This window comes from Ornithodoros turicata, chromosome 10 (genome assembly GCF_037126465.1).
Source record: "Ornithodoros turicata isolate Travis chromosome 10, ASM3712646v1, whole genome shotgun sequence".
Lineage (NCBI taxonomy): Eukaryota > Metazoa > Arthropoda > Arachnida > Ixodida > Argasidae > Ornithodoros > Ornithodoros turicata.
The window spans coordinates 18,680,375-18,699,582 of NC_088210.1; the positions used below are offsets into that span (position 1 = coordinate 18,680,375).

Sequence of the window (19,208 nt, forward strand, 5' to 3'; positions counted from 1 at the left end):
AACGGGAGGCGCGTATGCCCTTTTTGTGACACTTATGCGGTATAGATAATTGCCACTAAAAAGGCGTACGCCTTCAGTTTTCAACAAATCAGGGCATGCAGATGAGGGTGCTGATTTCCGCCACCACCACCTGTGTTTTAAGAGTGTGCATCAATGTCTGTCGCGTCACCTCCTTTTGGACGGCTCCAGATGTGGTGATAACGACGGTGATGATGATCCTTTGAGTTTTTACGGCACTTTTTAGACGCATTATTGACTGTCAACAAGATGTGAAGGCGTGTCTCTGTGATAGTGCTGTGGAGCGCGAGCAGTTGTTATTATTATTGACCCATTAATCCCAGTCATGCAAACCGCAAAAAAAAAAAAAGAGAGAGAAAAAAGAAAAAAGGGAAGAAAAGGCAGTTCTTTTCTTCCTCTAACGTCTTGCTCACGTTGACAAATTACGCGACAACCCGCGGAAACTGCTGTTAGTGATAGAACGGCAATAGCAATTTGTATAATGGCGACATATTTGCCTCTCGGTGTCGCTCGGCAATCACAGCGATTGTCACGTCGTTGATATAGTACAGTCACGCCGCTCCCACACCCTATTAGAAAACCATGTGTGCCGTGCGCAAAAAAAAAAAGAAAAAAAAGAAACCCATAAATTACGCAGAAACGACGTTTTGGGAATTTCAACGAAAACGATCATTGACAGGTCGGCAGAATTTCCTCCTGTCCCGACTCATTGGGAGGAGGCTTTACCGGCCTCTCGAATTGAATATATATTTACGTCTGTGGCGTTGAGGGCCACGTTGACGGGGAGGTGGCGGGTTCAAACCCCCCACCGCCGGCTGTGCCGTCCGTTGTTTTGCCTGGGTCTTCCCGCATGCAGCAGACGAATGTCGGCACAGTTCCGCTTTTGAAGTCGGCCCAGGGCGCAAGCCAACACTCCCCTGTCCTGCCCCCCATCTCCTTCCTGCAGCCCTCTCTCCATCTGTCCACGTCTGAACGCCGCTCATAGCCACAGTTCGCTTCGCGGCGCGAAATAAAAAAGTTAAGGGGGTGTCGTACCCCCCTCCTTCATACTCTATGAGGATTTGCTGATAGATGTCAGTGGTGCCTAAATCAGGCTCAATTTTCGATGTGAGTCTTAGAAACTCTTCTACAAAAGATGAAAAAAAAAGCATTTCCTAGCTTCTTCGTTAACTTTTGTGATCACTCACAACATAAAGATGACTCAAGGGCAAATTCTAATCGCATTAACGCCAGAAAAATAATTCTAAATCCGATACCTCCAACTATATTTCATTTACGTTGACCTGTCCTTCTACAGTCCAACGAAGAAGCTAAACTGAGAAGAAACCATCTTGTTATTCCATACTTCTGATAAGCACTGAAAGAAAAAAAACAAAAAAACTTTCTAATATATTCTTCAAGTGGATTCACTGCCGCGAAATTTGAGGCTGCCGGTTAGGCACCGTGACATAACAGACCTTGAAACCTCATCATGCGTGTTGAACCATTCAGCGTGTCCGCGTATTATGCGGACAACGATGAGATCTCCATTTTTTTTTATGTGCCCATACGTACGATGTTTCATGGCGTTACTCCTGCTGTGCTTCTTACCGTGCCTTCACACTATATCAACATTCCCTAGAATATTCCAGGGGAAGATGCACAAAACGTCATAGCTTTCATTCAGCTGCCACGTGAGCGCTCAACGTCTTTTTTTGAGAAAAAAAAAAAACTTTTTTTTTTTTTTGTGCTCTTCTACCCGTGGGGAATATCCTTCGACTCAGACCCAAGATATTCCGTAGCAGACGACAGGACCGATGGTGTCGTCTGCTACGGGAGCAGTAGAACGTGTGTTTACAAGTCCCAAACGTCGCCGCACCAGCACTGGAGCGCTGTTCCGGCCTTTTTGGACCTTTTCAGCAGTGCGCGGATGGGCGACGTGTGGGTGCATGGCGTCAGAAGGTCTTGCAGTACGATACCGTGTTGCATATGTCACTACCAATACTCCGCTCAACATAGAATGTGATGGATCTTCCTCCCCGTGAGCACTTTTTTTGTTTTTTGCTTGTTTCTTTCACTAGAATATTCCAAGGGAGATACTGGATCATGAGAATACCCGGTTAAGTACACTCTAAAAACAGAACTTCACTACATAACGCACGGAAGGCAAAGCACTGCACAGAATGTTATCGTCTCCCGATTTGTAGAAAACGCGTGGCGTACGTCTTGTTGCGATAATTACTGTAACTGCGCAAATGTCATAAAAGGCGTACGCCCCCCGTTTTCAACGAATCAGGAAGGGAAGCGCTACCACTCGGGATGATGGCAAACTCCGCATTTTTTGCACTCCGTCGCAAAAATATTTTCGAACAACCTCAAAATCGACGCATCAAACGCGCGGAGTACGACATGAAACAACTCCTGTACACGCTAAACACGAACATCTCACGAGTATCATGAGTTCGAGTTTAACCAAACTCAAACTCATGAACACCTCAGAATGAGACACTGACGTATATATGCTAATTTATGCGGAACTGAGTGCCTGAGGCACGCACGTACAACTTGCAACGCAATGGGAGTTGCACCTTGGGCTCGCCGAGCTTTCGCGATATTGAAAAGCATCGTCGAAGGGGGCGGGCAAAAAGGAAGTTTGAGAGAGAGAGAGAGAGAAAGAGCGACATACGAAAGAGTACGGGAACGAGAAGGGGAAAGAACGCATTTCACGGACAGCGTCGCACGCTGTCGGCTCGCAACCGTGACCACTGTGGGAGCTATAAGCGGCTTGCAGGGGGAGTATGACCTCGCAGGTGAGTTTGCTCATGCAGTCAAGACACTGTTGTTTCGAACATATATAGTAGTATTGATCAATGCTGTCTGCCGGCTGCACAGGGTCTGTCTGAAACTTCATACGTTATTTCACTGGAGGCTTCATAATGCTGGGGATGCCGGATTTTATGAGGAATGAAAAAAAAAAAAAATACGTGGGTTAATAAACGGTGACAGATCGAAATTTATGGCTCGAGTTGCGTTTGTCACTTTGTGCGTTCCAGCCTCGTGCGGTAGTTACTTTCCAAACTGGAACAGTGTTTGGGGGTTCGCCGACATTTATTTTGTGTGTGTTTTTTTTAGCAATGATCGAAACGAAATCCTCGTGTCAGAGGAACACAAACACAACTGATTTTTCGAGCACCGCAAATATTTATTCCACAGTCAAAGGAATTCTAGAAAAAACAAAAAAAGGGGGGATTTTTCGTTGCTGTCACGATTCACCAGCTAGCCTGCATTTTGTTTTGTGCCTTCTCCAGGATTTATAAATGTTTGTTTCAACAATTTGTCAACACGTTGATGAGCTGATCACGAGCTGATATTTCAGGCGAATAAGCCCATTCCCCCCCCCCCCTTCTCAACAAAGTTTTGACGTCCACTTCCCTTTCTGGAGGAACCACCTCCCACATCCGTTTGCATTGGCACTCAGCAAAAGAATTGGGAGTTGCTTACCGACGAATCATTCGAAGGACACACAACAACAATAATTAAAGAAACGCGAGGCTGCGGGTTACGAGGTACTGTAGCACTTATGTCTTCTTTAAAACGCACTTTTGTGTAACGGGCAGGATACGTCACTGCCCACATCCCTCCAGGTTACACAATACTTTGAAGCACACCATCCTCTCCTAAACGGAAGTTGCGTTCTAACGCGCTCGCTTTCTTCATTGTATAGAAAATCTGACTTTGAAACCCTTGAATAGAAACGTGGTCTAATACGACGCCGTCTTTTCCTCCGCGCGGCAATCGATGCTCGTGTCCAGCCGGGGAAAGGCAACAATTGTGCGACGTCGCCTCCTCGGACGTAAGTATACCGGCTCGCAGGATATCCCGTCAGTTCGAGGAAGTGAATGGATCGGTATTGTGAGTGGCCTCAATTGATTATAGTGCGGTTGACAGAAATATACTCAATCTTCCGGCCTTGTAGTATATGCACGCTATAGCAATAGCGTATACTCTGAGATAACAGAGCCGGGCCCGCAGGAACAGTATCAGGGTGAGTGCGCTGTTTGGAGGTGTCGAACGATGACGGTGGAGTTTTCGTAAAAAAAACGTGTGCAAGCTCCATTCGACGTTTTCCCCTTATTCTTCGACTCAGTATCCAAAACACGCTAAAAATAAACTTCACCGCATAAGCACCACTGTGCGCAAACCATTGCCACGAAAGATAGTGTTATCGTTTCTTATTCGAAGAGAGAGGGGGACGTACACTCTTAAAAATGAACTTCACCACATAGCACGCTCCTAGCCAACCATCACCCCGAATGACAACGTTCTCGCCCTAAATTTGTTGAAAACGGGAGGAGGAGCCTATTTTGTGCCATTATGCACGGCACAAAATAGGCTCCTCATCCCGTTTTCAACAAATCAGGGGCGAGAACGTTGTCATTCGGGATGGTGGTTGGCTAGGAGCGTGCTATGTGGTGAAGTTCATTTTTAAGAGTGTACTCCTTTGCGTGTATGTGTGTCTGTGCGCGCGCGCGTCATTTTGGATATATGACAATTCACACATAAGCCGTACGCCCCCCCCTCTCTCTCTCTCTTCGAATTGGACATAGTTTATTGCCTTTATACACTCCAAAACCAGAGCTTCACCGCATAGCACGCTCCGCGCCAACCAGTGCCGCGAATGATAGGGTTGTCGCTTCTGATTCGAGGACAGAGGGGCGCGTACGCCTTTTTGTAGCCCACATACGCGAGGCCAACAACGGCAAGCCGGTTCTTCGTCACCACCACCGTGTCAATTTGGACATATGATAACTGACACAAAAAGGCGTACGCCCTCCTCTCTCCTCCAATCATAAGCGATAACCGTATCGCTCGTGGCTATGGTTGGCGCAGAGCGTGCTATGCGGTGAAGTTCTGTTGTTAGAGTGAATTTATAGGCCACAAGCGCGAGACCGCTATGAACGCTTCTATAACTTTTCCGATACAGTTAAGTAGAAATAACAAAGACGTCCAGTTACGAAATTGTACATGCAGTGTTAAAGCAGAAGAGTTTAATACCCGACAAACTTAATGCATTAAACGGAATGGCACTTACTTCACTTCCTAACCAACCATCATCTCGAATGACACCGTTCTAGGCCATGATTTGTTGAAAACAGGAGGCGTACGCCTTTTTTGCGAAAATTATGCGGAACATATTTGTAAGAGAAAAGGCGTACGCCACCTTTTTTCAACAAATCATGGACGAGAACGATGTCATTCGTGATTATGGTTGGTGAGGAGGTGAAGTAAATGCCATTCCGTTTAATGCATTAAGTTTGTCGTGTGGCTACACTCTTAGAAATGAACTTCACCACATAGCACGCTCCTACTCAACCACCATCCCGAATAACAACATTCTCGCCCCTGATTTGTTGAAAGCGAGAGGTGGAGCCTATTCTGTGCCGTGCATAATAGACGCAAAATAGGCTCCGCCTCCCGTTTTCAACAAATCAGGGGTGAGAACGTTGTCATTCGGAATGATGGTTGGCTAGGAGCGTGCTATGTGGTGAAGTTCATTTTTAAGAGTGTAGGGTATACGTCATACAGATGAGGCGGCAGCATCGACCCTGAAATTTGTCCAAGTCTTTTACATGCACGTAAAGTTAATCCGTAGACAGAGAGAAAGAAAACAAAACAAGACCTTCAGTTCTAGAACCTTGTAATACAAGAGTTATTTGTAGATGTGACTGCAATAGACTCACATGCAAGCATGCAGGCGTTCCGTGTACTATGTAGTTGTTTCCTTTCCTTTTTTGCACCCTCATTCTCTACTTCCGAATCGCTTCCTGCTACGGACTAAGCCGCGAAAAGGACGTGCACGCACGCACTAAACGCACACACGCATACAACTAAGCCTGAATAGACAAGCGTCTGTCTGCTAGCGGATCACGCAACAAATGTACCTCAGGCACTCTTGTGAAAGGCGGGGGGAGCACAATAAATTATTACCGCTTCGTGATCGGCTATCACTGTATATATGAAGGGTCGTTCACAAACGTGTGTTGTCGTACACGCTTCAAACGGAACTTCAGCACACAGCACGCTGTGAATGGCAACAGTCGCTACAGAATGAGACCATACGCCATTTCGTGACGATTAACGTGACTCCCTAAGTGTCGTGAAAGGAGGTATACGGCTTCCTTTCCTAACAAATCGGGGAGTTTAGCGATGTCGTATATGATATTGGAAGTGTATTTGAAATGGTCTGCAGACGTATGCGCCCTTCTGGTGAGGTTCAAAAGCAGAGACTTGTCGTTGTGCCGATATAGCGTGCATTTGGATAATATGAGCCGTTGGAAACAAGTATAGCGTCAGGGAGGGCCCTTCTTGAGTGAATAGTGGGTTTTAGTGGATCGTACGCTATCGCCTTTGAGTACGTAAGGAATAGCGTTGGTGGTTATGCGCACGCGCAAAACATAAAGAGAGCTTCGCGCACTGCGCAGAACCACTACGCTATCCCCTACGTACGCAAAGGCGATAGCGTACGATACACTAAAACTCTCTAATGTCACGACGGGCCGCATACCAGGATCTCGTCCTTCGTACCGGAAGTAAACTGATTTCGGCGCTTTATTACACTTTCCATTTGGGCGATAGGGAACTCTTTTGTATACAACGTAACGTGTAAAGAAGGTGTAACGTATAATGTAGGATTTTAGTCCTTTTGGACCTTCTTTTCGCAACGGCTTATGCGCATGCGCATGACCTCGCCGGAAAGGGTTATCTCCGTCTTCCTTGGATGGCGCAGTATGGGTACCAGTGGGGAGACCGCACGAACGGCGCGAGCTCGTCGGTCCCACTCCGGACCGATTTTGGTCCTTTGTGCTACCCCCACGTGGATTTGTTTTGCCGCGCTCTGAGCGTGGTTCGCTGGAGAGCCGCTGTAGGATACGACGCGTATGAGAAAAAGGTCCATTACTTTTCATTTTCGCCGAGCTTTTAACATTTTCCCAAATTACCTCCAGAAATGTGGGATAGAGCATTGCCTATCATGATAAGACATCTCGCTCATCGTTAAAAAAAAAGTGACGTTGTTGTTGGAGTAATTTTTAATGTATTGCGCATTAAAGGGCCGCCAAAGTGTGAGAACTTTTCCTCGCGTTATACATTATACCAGTCTACCCAAGCCGTATCCGCACGCTGCCTGAACGTTGTTTTAGCCTGCGATAACGCCACAGTGAAACAGTGCAAGACCTGTATATATGGGGCGTGCTTTCACTAAACCTGTGATCTAACAATGTAACACACCAGCGGCATGGCCGAGTGGGCTAAGGCGTCCGCTCGGTGGTGGTAACCAAGGTCGTGCTGAAGACTGGGAGGTGGTGGGTTCGAAATCTACCGCCGGCTGTGCTGTCTGAGGTTTACCCTGGGTTTTCCGAAGACTTTCCAGACGAATGTCGGCACAGTTCCCCCTGAAGTCGGCCCAGGACGCATACTAACCCACCCTGTCCCCCACTCCTTCCTGCTATCCTCTCTCCGTCTGCCCACATCTGTACGTCGCTCATAGCCACAGTTGCTTCGCGGCGCTAACGCCCAATAAAAAAAAAATAACAATGTAACAGCGTATACTTCAGTGTTTAAAAAGAGCATGGTGATGACTGCATGTTCTTCTTCCGCAGGCACCAATCTTCATGAGCACGCTATATGTCGACACCAACGAAGCCAGCACTACGTGTCTTTCTGCTGGGATGCGTCGCCTTCGGAGCCTTCATTTGCATTCAGAAGAGGGCAAACGTACAATTTGCCCATCTGGACCAGACGTCTCAAGACGACGCTACCGAATCCACCACGGAACGAAACGCAGCAGAAGTACTCCATATAAAGAAATTCATCGTAGAAACCAGCGGCTGTTCTATCCCGGACTTTGATCTTTTCGACATCAGCGTCAAAGGTTTTTATAAAAAGGTCGGACAGTACCCGTGTCCTAGCAAAGTGTCATTCATACGGATGGTCAACTTGACGGTACCAGTCGCTGACGAAGCGGTACTCAAGAAAAACTTCGGGTACACTCTCAAAGACATTAATTGCACCTACTTCGAAATCTACCGCAATGAATCGCTGGCTGTGCCGGACAAGAAGTACTTCTACAACAAAGAGGTACCTTTCGTCTTTGGCTCGCCACTTAAATCGGAGTACGGCTACGTGGGATGCAAGTCGAAAGGGAATGTGTTCCACGAGGAGTTTCTTCTGGTGCCCTTACTGAAGAAAGACGTCGAGGAACAGTGCAAGACAATCGAGGCCAAGCTCAACTCGACGCTTCCACGCCTCAATGTCTTAATCCTCGGCATGGATTCGGTGTCTCGTCTGAACTTCAACCGTCACCTGCCTCTTTCCGGAAAGTTCGTCCGCGAAGTGTTGAAGGCGTACGAGTTCTTCGGCTACAACAAGGTCGGCCAAAACTCGTACCCCAACCAGACTCCACTGCTCACCGGTCTGTCGGGAGGCGAAGCGAGAAACCTGTCGGCCAACAAGTTTTTCGACGGACTCAACTTCTTGTGGAAGGAATACAAGAAGCGCGGATACAGGACAATGTTCCTGGAAGAGATGCCCAAATACGGCCTGTATTCATACGTCGGCAACGGCTTGAAGCGTGCTCCTACCGACTACTATACCAGGCACGCGGTGATGGCGATCGACAAGTCCTGGTTGAAGACAAAGAAAAATGGAGGCTACTGCGTCGGTTCCAAAGTGCCAATGACGCTGTATCTGGACTACTTCCTGGGGCTGACGGAAGTGTGGAAAGACCGTCCCTTCTTCGCGTACGTCTGGATGAGCGAATTGGCGCACGACCATCTCAACATGGCCGGACACAGCGACACTCCTTTCCTCAACGCCCTCCGAGCACTCCACGAACGCGGTGTCCTGAACAACACGGTTCTTGCTTTCATGAGCGACCACGGACTGCGCTTCGGTGGCCTTCGTAACACGTACATCGGTCGGTTTGAGGACAGCTTGCCCTTCGCGTTCCTCGCGTTTCCCGAGTGGTTCCTGCGGCAGTATCCGGATTATGCCAGGGCCCTAAGCATCAACCAGAAACGACTGACGACTCACTACGACATGCACGCCACTTTTCTTCAGCTGCGCGATTTCCCGCGTATGACCCAAACGAACACCAAGCGTGGGCTTAGCCTGTTCTACGAGGTTCCGGAGAATCGCACGTGCGCCGGTGCCTCTGTGCCGAGCCAGTTCTGCACCTGCGTGGAGCCACTGCCATTCCCCGATGCCCATCCTCTGGCACGCCAGGTGGCCACCTTTGTTCTGAGCGAAGTGAACAAGTTGATACGAAAGGAGCTTAAAGGAAAATGCGAGGAGTGGAAATTAAAAGAAGTGGTTAGCATACGCTTTTATAACCCCGAGGAACAGAAGTCAAACAAGACAATCACCGACTACTGGATCCGTGTAGCCGCCAGTCCAGATGGAGGCCTCTTCGAAGCCACTGTCAGGCATAATGTGGACTGGAAGGCATCCACGTTTACCATGGTCCAGCAACCAGATAGAGTGGACTGGTATAGTTCTCACGCGAAGTGCGCGAAAGAAAACTCTTTAGCGAAGTATTGTTACTGTAAGAAATCGTGACAGGTGAAGACGTCTTGGCAGTATCTGTGATGGGGACGGCTGAGGTCGAAGTGGTGCTTAATAAGGCAGCGTTCAGTGAAGCTGTGTACCTCTGCCAGGCCACAGACTAGACAATGCCTCTTTGACTCAACAAAGGCCTGCTCGAAGCCACCTAACCCCCGTTTGGTCACGTGGACATGTTGGCAGGTTGGATGGTGGCGTGTAATTTGTAAACAAGTAAGGACGTGATGTCGTCTGTTTCACCCAATCGCCGCAGACGACATTAAACACATCAAGCCTCTGGCTATGAGTGGCTGCTCATATGGCTCAAGTCGGCTCAGATCCATGGCTACGGCCGCTGAGAGCATGGCCGTGATTGGCGGGCTCTTCTACGTCACGTGAATAAGCGACGCGTTCTTTGTGTCAAGGTGGCGTTGGCACCGGTGATGTGCAGTGGTGCGTTTTTAACTGGGCATTATTATGAAGGTACTCTCGTTATGCAAGAACTCCTACCAGGAGGATTTAGGCATTTCCTACAGAGGTGTGTCAAAGCAAAATGCAAAATGCTTTCTCGTTTTTGCAATTTTTGACAACGTGTGCACATGTTACATACATGAAGAAAGTATTGTCCTGTTCACGGTTTGTACATGCCAGTAATCTATTTTTGAAAAAGCTTGAAATCGAATGCAGCACCAAGTGGCGCAGGATAAACCATTATATTTTGCTTTGTATGTGTCTCTCTGCTACGTTATCCTTCACAAGACAAACTAATTCTGCATTGAAGTTGTACAAATAAATCAGAAGAAACGTTTGAAAGGACACAAAACAGGATATCCCGTTAGAGGACCCTTCAGATGATATAATTTTTATCTTCGTCATAACGTATTTCTCCTGATGAAATGCATCTTCTCTTAAACCTTTCGTTACAAGACTTACACTGCCGGTACAGAAAAGCTCGAGAGCATTTGTTTATAGCGATCATGTCGTAATATTTCGCTGATCCTATGGAAGTTTCACCGGTGTGATCCGCTAGAGGCTCTTCATGACCGCCCAGGTGTACCACTGGCCCACGCAGCCTGCATCGCATGATTGAATGGGAAATATGCAGTTTTAAAGGACAGTAGCAGGCACATTGCCATAGCAGACGACAGCACGTGAGACGTCCTCCCGCTGTTTTCAAAGCTCGTAAAATTGTCACCTTCATGAGCAACTGATAAGCAGTCGAATAAAGCGACCTCTGTCTTAGCCCCGTTAGTCGCCGTATTGATTATGCGCATTCATGGAAGCCTGCGGACGTGATACGCGTGCTTCAAGTCAATAAGTGATGGACTACAATGTACAGCACGACACAGCCTTGCCGCTTTTACAGGTCATACCGCTTCATCGGGCAGTTGGATTTTGTACAGTGCTAGACAAAAGTTTACGTAACACGCTCCGGCACATTCCTTCCTCAGAGTATAACACGCTAGTAGCGAATGGGACCGTACGGTCTTAGACATGTACCTAGGTAACCCTGTCACCTGTCTGTAAGTCCGTACGGTATACCATTCGCTGCTAGCATGTCACTCTGAGGAAGGAATGCGCCGGAGCGTGTTACGTAAACTTTTGTCCAGCACTGTACTTTGGTGCAGTGTAACGTACAGTCTAATACCGAGAAACACGACGTTCTCACACACCTTCCTGTGTAAAAGAGGTGTTTTTGTACATATACGCCACCTGTTATTCAGCGGGCTCGAGCGGAACGTGTGGTACTAGACAGCGTTCAAAATGGTGTTTGCAGAGGTCCATCTGAAACAGTGTTTTAGATTGGATGACACCTGAAAAACACTAGCACCGCCACCACCAAATGAAATAGGCCCCATAATACTGCGTTTGCTGCAAAATATGCCTTTTGAAATTGTGCTTTTTGTACAATACACCTTTTCGAAGGACCGTTTCACGAAACACTATCCCCAAGAACACCGAATATCTATACGCATAATGACCTAACAAATTCGTACGTCCGATAGATATCCCTCAGATACCCATCGGACGTACGAATCCGTTAGGACATTATTCGTACATGCAGAGGATATTCGGTGTTGTTGGGGATATACGTTGTCTATACTCGCAAAACAGAGGGTGGAAGCTGGGACGTCGATATTGGCTCGATTGTCGATTATTTTTAAGAGTGTATTCAACCAGTCTAAAGCCTCACATACAACATCCCTAACGTGTACGCGCTCCGTGCTCGATATGCTTCCTGACACCATTCATGCATAAATATTGGGTTGTAATATTTGACTCACGTCCGGGGCGATTAATGGCCCTATTGTTCCTTTTTCGCGACTGCATACCAATACAGGGTCCACACTGTGCTGTCCACTTTAGGAACAATTTTCTCGTATATAGCCGAGGATAGAATACGAAAGCGGCTGTCTCGCAGTTTAATGTGCCTGCCACGCAAAGCGTTCAAGGCAATGGCAATGCTCAGCCGGGTGGGACCGACGCGTCAGAACGCTTGGAGACATATTTCCACCACATATTGTCCTTTGTAGTCCATTGGCGCAACGACAGACGACGCGAGGACGAAGTATCGATGGAGAACACACGTGCGTCTAACAGCTCTCTGAACGATCCTCAAATTTTATACACCATAGTCCATAATACATGCTGACACCAGGGAGTTTCAGAATAGGGTACCCAAGCACTTTGGAGTCCCAAAGAAAATAGCGCGCCTTCGTAATTGCGTGTGCCCAAAACCCAAACCTTGGGTTCTGGGTTCGCTGCAGTTTTTGGGTGTGTACGCCACTTTTGCTCACAAATCTAGCTCGCGTCGCTCTCGCGGCCCACAACAATTCACGCGAGTGTGTCGTCGCAAACGGTCCAGAGGATGAACCTTTTTCACACTCCCATATCCTAGCGGATCTCCAGCAAACCACAATCGACGCGAAACACGATGGCGCCATTCAATAGATGGCGCCAGCTATTGAATATCTAGGGAACCTTCTTCGGCGCCGTCAGGGTCCCAGAGCATGCGCAGAAGCGTTATGAAAAAGGTCTATTGACGACCGACAACAAGACGGTTTTGTTCGGCAATACCAATTCTTCTGTCAACCAGATGTTGGAATTATCATATGCCAAGAGCGTGAGATAGAAAAAAAAATAATAATAAATAAATAAAAGACGTGATGAGAAGATAGATAAGAAAGACGTATTCACATGCGGTTTCGGTTTCGCCGTGACGTAGGCACAAGGCCCTTGCGGACGTCACAAGGGTATGTGACCTACATAAGGGTTCTTGAGGACTGTCTTGAGATATGGGAAAGAAGTTTTGTCTGGTCGCTGGCTTGATACAGCAGCAACCGCAGTTCACTGACAGTGACGTAAAAGACTGCGTAAGCGCTGATCATAATATCCAATTATACATAACCAGCCGCGAATTTAATCGAAATATTTTCCACGCTGACTCCGAGTATGCTAAGAAGTCACGTGACGAAGTTTGTTTTGGCTTTGGTTACGGTTCATAATTATTTCGGTTTACAGCGATAACTATGGCGCGTTCGAGAACTCACCCGGGTCGACCTGAGAGTTTAGGGGCAACTATACTCTTCGCGTTCGAGAACAACAACACCTAGACAGAAGGCCAGTGCAGCTCTGCGTAACGTCATCTTACTCGGATGGGAGTCGGCCAATTACTCGAAAGTGGCGTCCTGACGAAGCAGACGACACGCGCTTCATTGGAGAAAAACCATCCGAGAAGGCTGACGTATCGCGAGGGCATATAGGAGAGGCCTTCTCTTCAGAGGTGGTGCTGTCCAGAGTATATACCTGATTACGTCACGACGCGCGTTCCTGAAACGGGATCACCAACCCAAGGGTAGCTACTCTGGATCGACTAACGCTACTCCCTACCAAATGGAGGAAGCTAAGGGTAGTGACGTCAGAGCTGTCGTAACATAGAAATCTATGGGCGTCTGCTCTATGCCGACCACTGTATGCGCACTGTAGTTGCGATAGCAGCGACACCGCTACTTTCGGCACTTGCTGTGACAGCTGGCGTCCCAAGGCGCTCACTCTTCCATTCGATGAACTCACGTCTTATTCTAGTTCACTGTACCTGAACCACACCCCGGTGGTTAGAAGATCACGGAAAGACATGACGCTGAGCACTCACGTGGCAGCAGCATAACGCTATGGTGTTTTACGCATCTTCAGCTTGAGTATTCCCAATCACGATGGGAAGTGCCGGATGTTTTACGCATCTTCGGTTGGACTGGCTGTTAGTATTCAGACTCCTGATGGGAGGGCTGATCAGGTGGCTCGTGTCGAAACACCGCAAGAGACCAACTTTCAAGTGGCCAATGAGAGCTTGTGGCTGCTGTCCACGCAAGCCTGATGCGACGCAGGACTGCTGAGGAGACCATTTTAGACATCTTATAAGAAGAAGACGTCGGGCACAGAAGCTGCTCCATCAGGTGCATGATTTCCCGCGTATAACCCAAAGGAAGCATAAGCTTCGTCAGCTGTATAGAAGGTTCCGGAGAACAGCACATGAGCCGGTGCACCTATGTGGATTCACTACCATTCTTCGAACTTCACCGCATAGCACGCCCCTAGACAACCATCATTTCGAATGATATCGTTATTGCAAACGAGAGGCGTACGCCGGGTAGCGAAGAAGAGACCACCGTAAAAGTGACGATTCCAAGACGGGAAGCAGACGTGCCACCAGAAAAGAGCGTGCGCTCCGGGACAGTCTGACTTGATCAGCGCCTGCAGAGTCTCTGTTCCGATTACATGGGTGACGGGTGGTACAAGAACAATGGAGGGTTCTCGGACTCGCAAAACAGCGTTTATTTTATTTAGTCAATGAAAAGAAGGTGATCAAGTATTCTATACGCGAAATTTAAATCCTGTTTACGAACGCCGTGCATTTCTGCTAATTTTTGAAGGTCTGCTGAGCCTCCACAAGTGTCGATGACGCGAGGAGCGGGTGACGTGTTCTGGAGGGGGCACTCGTCTCCTAGCAACGACGCCGGCGTCTGCGGGGGTCACGTGGTGGAGAAGTCACGTGACGCTGATCGAAAGAGGGGAAAATGGGATAGATGTCTTCTCCCTCCTTCGTGTTTTCCCGAAGGTCGGAGCGGTCGGGTGGTATGTCACGTGGGGCTCCGCTAATGGAGCGCAAAAAGTGAGCCCCCGGAAGACGCGAATGGGAATAACGTTGGCAGATGAGAGCCGGGCGCACCGTCGGAACCTACAATGACGTCAAAGTTTTCAACAAAAAAAAAAGCCTAGCTTTCGCGTCACGCAGAGCCAAAATATTTTGTAGGAATGTAAAGTGAGACATGATTTCAGTAACATAACCTTAGTAGGATCCTGAGGACACGAGATTTAGTCCGTATAGTGGCACTTTAACCGCGGTCGCGTATACCACGGTATTTAGGCAGTTTCACTTCGAGGGTGTCAATAACCGTCTTCGCGAAATATTTATCTGGCGATTGTTATACATTTTCTTCAGTTGGATTTTTTTTCCTCCTTTCTCTTCCTAAAGAGTACGCACGACACAGACCCTCTGTTCACTAGCATCACGGCTGTTCTCCCGGAGGTTAGATGGCTTCCCCCTCCACCTCTGCAAATGCCCTAGCTTTCAGGGACGAGACGGTCGACCACGCTCTCGTGTGTGTATCATGCTAAAGAGAGGGTGACAAGATTCCCTAGATGGGGAAATAGAGGACGAATACGTCCCCTTGCGAAGCGTTAGTGCACGGCCATCTAGCAACCTTATTGCGCAGCAGCGACGCGACCTTCACCTTATCTGGGTCGGTGAGCGATCTCAGATTACGCCTACTCCAATCAGCTTCATCGCACCAAACCACGTGCCCTCTCAAAGGGATTTCCTGTCGCTCTTTCCGCGCTCAGGTACGGTGTAGTTCTGATTTCGGCGCATTTGCATAGCCAAATTTGTTCATATCTCGAAATACGCTCGCTTCTCAGCGTGTTTAATAAGGATAGGTTTGAATAATGACAGGCTCCAATTCTACTATCTAGCATATCCCAGAAAACATCTAAATAGTCGTCCAGCAGTTACCCCAGTCACACGGCAAACCTAAGGCCGTTAGCGGAACGGCCGTTACTTCACCTATACTCCAACCGTCGTTTCGAATGACATCGTTCTCTGCTCTGATTTGTTGAAAATGGGAGGCGTACAGTTTTTTTTTCTTTCTTTTTTTAATTATGCAGTTCATAATCCCGACAAAAAAGGCGTGCGCCTCCTGTTTTCAACAAATCAGGGGAGAGAACGGATGACGGTTGGCTAGGAGCGTGCTATGTGGTAAGTTCATTTTTAGAGTGTAGGAGCGTGCTATGTGGTGAAGTTCATTTTTAGAGTGTAGGAGCGTGCTATGTGGTAAGTTCATTTTTAGAGTGTAGGAGCGTGCTATGTGGTGAAGTTCATTTCTTGATTACCCGAAGCGATTCAAGTTAAGTGACCGTTGATCTGTGTTCAAATATTAATCGAAGTTGACGAAACTGAGCCAGTGGCTCATAGTCATCTTTTGAGAGGACGAGAAAGGAGAATGTGTCGGGCAAGGAGGACTTTATTATTGTTATTATTTTATTTTTATTTTTTTGCTGTCACCTTTTCTTTCTTCTTGGTTGTGTATTCCTTCGCGCTCTCTCTCTCTTTCTCTCTCACACATTCAACTCTCTCACGCATTACCGCCGTTCTGTTAATTCAAATTCATCGTCCTCATCTATCATAGCGCTGATGGTGGTGGTGGTGGTGGTGGTGGTGATGGTGGTGGTGATGCTGGCGGAAGGGCTCGCCGTTGTCGGCCTCACAGCGGTGGGCAACGTCACGACTAACGTCATCAATCATAGGCGGTGATGGTGATGGTGAAAGGGCTCGCCGTTCCGGCAGTCAATCATGTTATGTAACCATTTAGCTTAGCCTTGGCCAATCTCCTTTAGTGGATAACGGCCAGCATCTGAGGTCAAAGAAGAAGAAGGCATGGGACATGTGTGATGGCACTCTTAGGTCAATAGTTGCCCCTGTGCCATACAAGAAACTTAAGTATAGCCCCCCTCACCTCAATCATGACATTCTCCGCCCAGATTATCATAATCATGTCATATTGTAGCTAGTCAGTTCCATAGCCCTGGCCAATCTCCCTTGTGGCTATTGACCATTCTCCATGGGAAGAAGAAGAAGGATTAGGAGGCGCGTGTATTCGTTCTCCTCCGGATTACAGGAGTGCACGTCTGATGACAACATTGCCCTTCCTCCGCTGCACCAGTCGACAATACCGTGCCTTTCTGATGGGATGTGTCGCCATCGGAACCTTCATTTGCATTCAGAAGGTGGCAAACGTACAATTCGCCCATCTCTTCCTGACGCCTCAAAACGACACTGCCAAATCCATCACCCCACGGAACGCTGCAGAAGCGCTCCAGTTAAGAAAACTAATCGTAGAAACCAGCGGCTGTTCTATCCCGGACTTTGACCTCTTCGACGTCAGCGTCAAACGTTTCTACAAAAAATTCGGACGATATAAGTGCCCTGGCAAAGCATCATTTATACGGATGGTCAACCTCAAGGTGCCGGTAGCTGACGAAGCGGTACTCAAGAAAAACTTCGGGTACACTCTCAAAGACATTAAGTGTACTTACTCGGAAATCTACCGCAATGAATCGCTGGACGTGCCAGACAAGGGGTATTTCAATGCCAAAGAGATACCTCTTGTCTTTGGCTCGCCACTTAAATCCGAGTACGGTTACGTGAGCTGCAATGCGAAACGAAAGAAACGTAGTCCACGCAAGGTGTTCCACGAGGAGTTCCTCCTGGTACCCTTACTGAAAAAGGACGTTGAGAAACGATGCAAGAAAATCGAGGCCAAGCTCAACTCGACGCTTCCACGCCTCAGTATCTTAATCCTTGGTATGGACTCGTTGTCTCGTCTGAACTTCAACCGTCACCTACCTCTTTCCGGAAAGTTCGTACGCGGAGTGCTGAAGGCGTATGAGTTCTTCGGCTACAACAAGGTCGGCCGAAACTCGTACCCCAACCAGACTCCGCTGCTCACCGGTCAATCGGGAGACGAGGGGAAAAACCTCTCAGCTAACAAGTTTTACGACGGACTCAACTTCTTGTGGAAGGACTACAAGAAGCGCGGATACAGGACAATGTTCCTGGAAGAGATGCCCGGCTACGGCCTGTACTATTTCAACGCCAAAGGCTTGAAGCGTGCTCCTACCGACTACTATGCCAGGCACGCAGTGATGGCGATCGACAGGTCTGAGTTGAAGAAAAACAAATCTGAAGGTTACTGCGTTGGGCCCAAACTGCCAATGACGCTGTATCTGGACTACCTCCTGGGGCTGACGAAAGTGTGGAAGGACCGTCCCTTCTTCGCGTACCTCTGGATGTGCGAACTAACGCACTCCTACCTCAACAGAGCCGGCCAGAGCGACACTCCTTTCCTCAACGCCCTCCGAGCACTCCACAAGCGCGGTGTTCTGAACAATACGGTACTCGCTTTCCTGAGTGACCACGGACTACGCTTCGGTGGCCTCCGTAACACGTACATCGGTCGGTTCGAGGACAACTTGCCCTTCGCGTTCCTCGCGTTTCCCGAGTGGTTCCTGCGGCAGTATCCGGATTATGCCAGGGCCCTAAGTATCAACCAGAAACGATTGACGACTCACTACGACATGCACGCCACTTTCCTTCAGCTGCTCCGCTTCCCGCGTATGACCCAAACGAACACCAAACATGGGCTTAGTCTGTTCTACGAGGTTCCCGAGAACCGCACATGCGCCAGCGCCTCTATACCCCGCCCTTTCTGCGCCTGCCTGGATTCACAACCATTCCCCGAATCCCACCCTCTGGCACGCCTGATGGCTAGCTTTGTTTTGAGTGAAGTGAACGCGATGATACGAAAGGAGCTTAAAGGAAAATGCGAGAAGTGGAAACTCAAAGAAGTGGTTAGCGTACGCTTTTATAACCCAGACGAACAGTCGTCGAACAAGACAATCACCGACTACTGGGTCCGTGTAGCCGCCAGTCCGGATGGAGGCCTCTTCGAAGCCACCGTCAGGCATAATGTGGACTGGAAGGCATCCAAGTTTACCATGGTCCAGCCACCTGACAGAATTGACTGGTATAGTCCTCACGCAGTGTGTGCGAATGAAAACCCTCTGGCAATGTATTGTTACTGTAAGAAATAGTGACAGAATGGACTGGTATAGTTCTCACGCAAAGTGTGCGAAGTAAAGCTATTTAGCAATGTATGATTACTGTAAGAAATCATGACACCGTCTTCGAACACCACTACTCAATACAACCGCTTTCTATGAACTGGTTGGTTCAGTTTATTTCATCAAGACTGACAACGTAGGGGTATTTAGGTCGAAGTGAACCCATGACCGAAAAAATCTAATACCTTCTTGGTCAGCTCAATGGACGGCGAGCTGACTGATGCTTCCCCGTTCTCATTCATTTGTAGAGGTCTGTTGCACTCAGTTTGTCCTGGCGGTACACCAGCGCCCATGTGAGCCCAAGCGACAGCAGGCATAATTATTGGATAGTGCAGCCAACCACTTTGACAGTCCGTCTTTAAAGACTCCTTGTCAGC

At 48.2% G+C, this 19,208-nt stretch overlaps 2 protein-coding genes across 2 annotated transcripts; both read left to right on the forward strand.

Annotated features, from left to right (window-relative positions):
* The first annotated feature begins 2,721 nt into the window (after nucleotides 1-2,721).
* LOC135370232 (uncharacterized) lies at nucleotides 2,722-10,318 on the forward strand. Its single transcript, XM_064603936.1, has 2 exons — nucleotides 2,722-2,807; nucleotides 7,656-10,318. The coding sequence occupies exon 2, from the start codon at nucleotides 7,681-7,683 to the stop codon at nucleotides 9,610-9,612; it is 1,932 nt and encodes a 643-aa protein (XP_064460006.1). The 5' UTR covers nucleotides 2,722-2,807; nucleotides 7,656-7,680; the 3' UTR covers nucleotides 9,613-10,318.
* Nucleotides 10,319-16,802: 6,484 nt separating this feature from the next.
* Nucleotides 16,803-18,925, forward strand: LOC135370233 (uncharacterized). The gene has a single exon (XM_064603937.1). The coding sequence runs from the start codon at nucleotides 16,840-16,842 to the stop codon at nucleotides 18,799-18,801; it is 1,962 nt and encodes a 653-aa protein (XP_064460007.1). The 5' UTR covers nucleotides 16,803-16,839; the 3' UTR covers nucleotides 18,802-18,925.
* The last annotated feature ends 283 nt before the right edge of the window (nucleotides 18,926-19,208 follow it).

Coding starts and splice junctions, on each gene's coding strand:
- LOC135370232 (XM_064603936.1), top strand. CDS start 7,681: ATGTCGACACCAACGAAGCCAGCACTACGTGTCTTTCTGCTGGGATGC.
- LOC135370233 (XM_064603937.1), top strand. CDS start 16,840: ATGACAACATTGCCCTTCCTCCGCTGCACCAGTCGACAATACCGTGCC.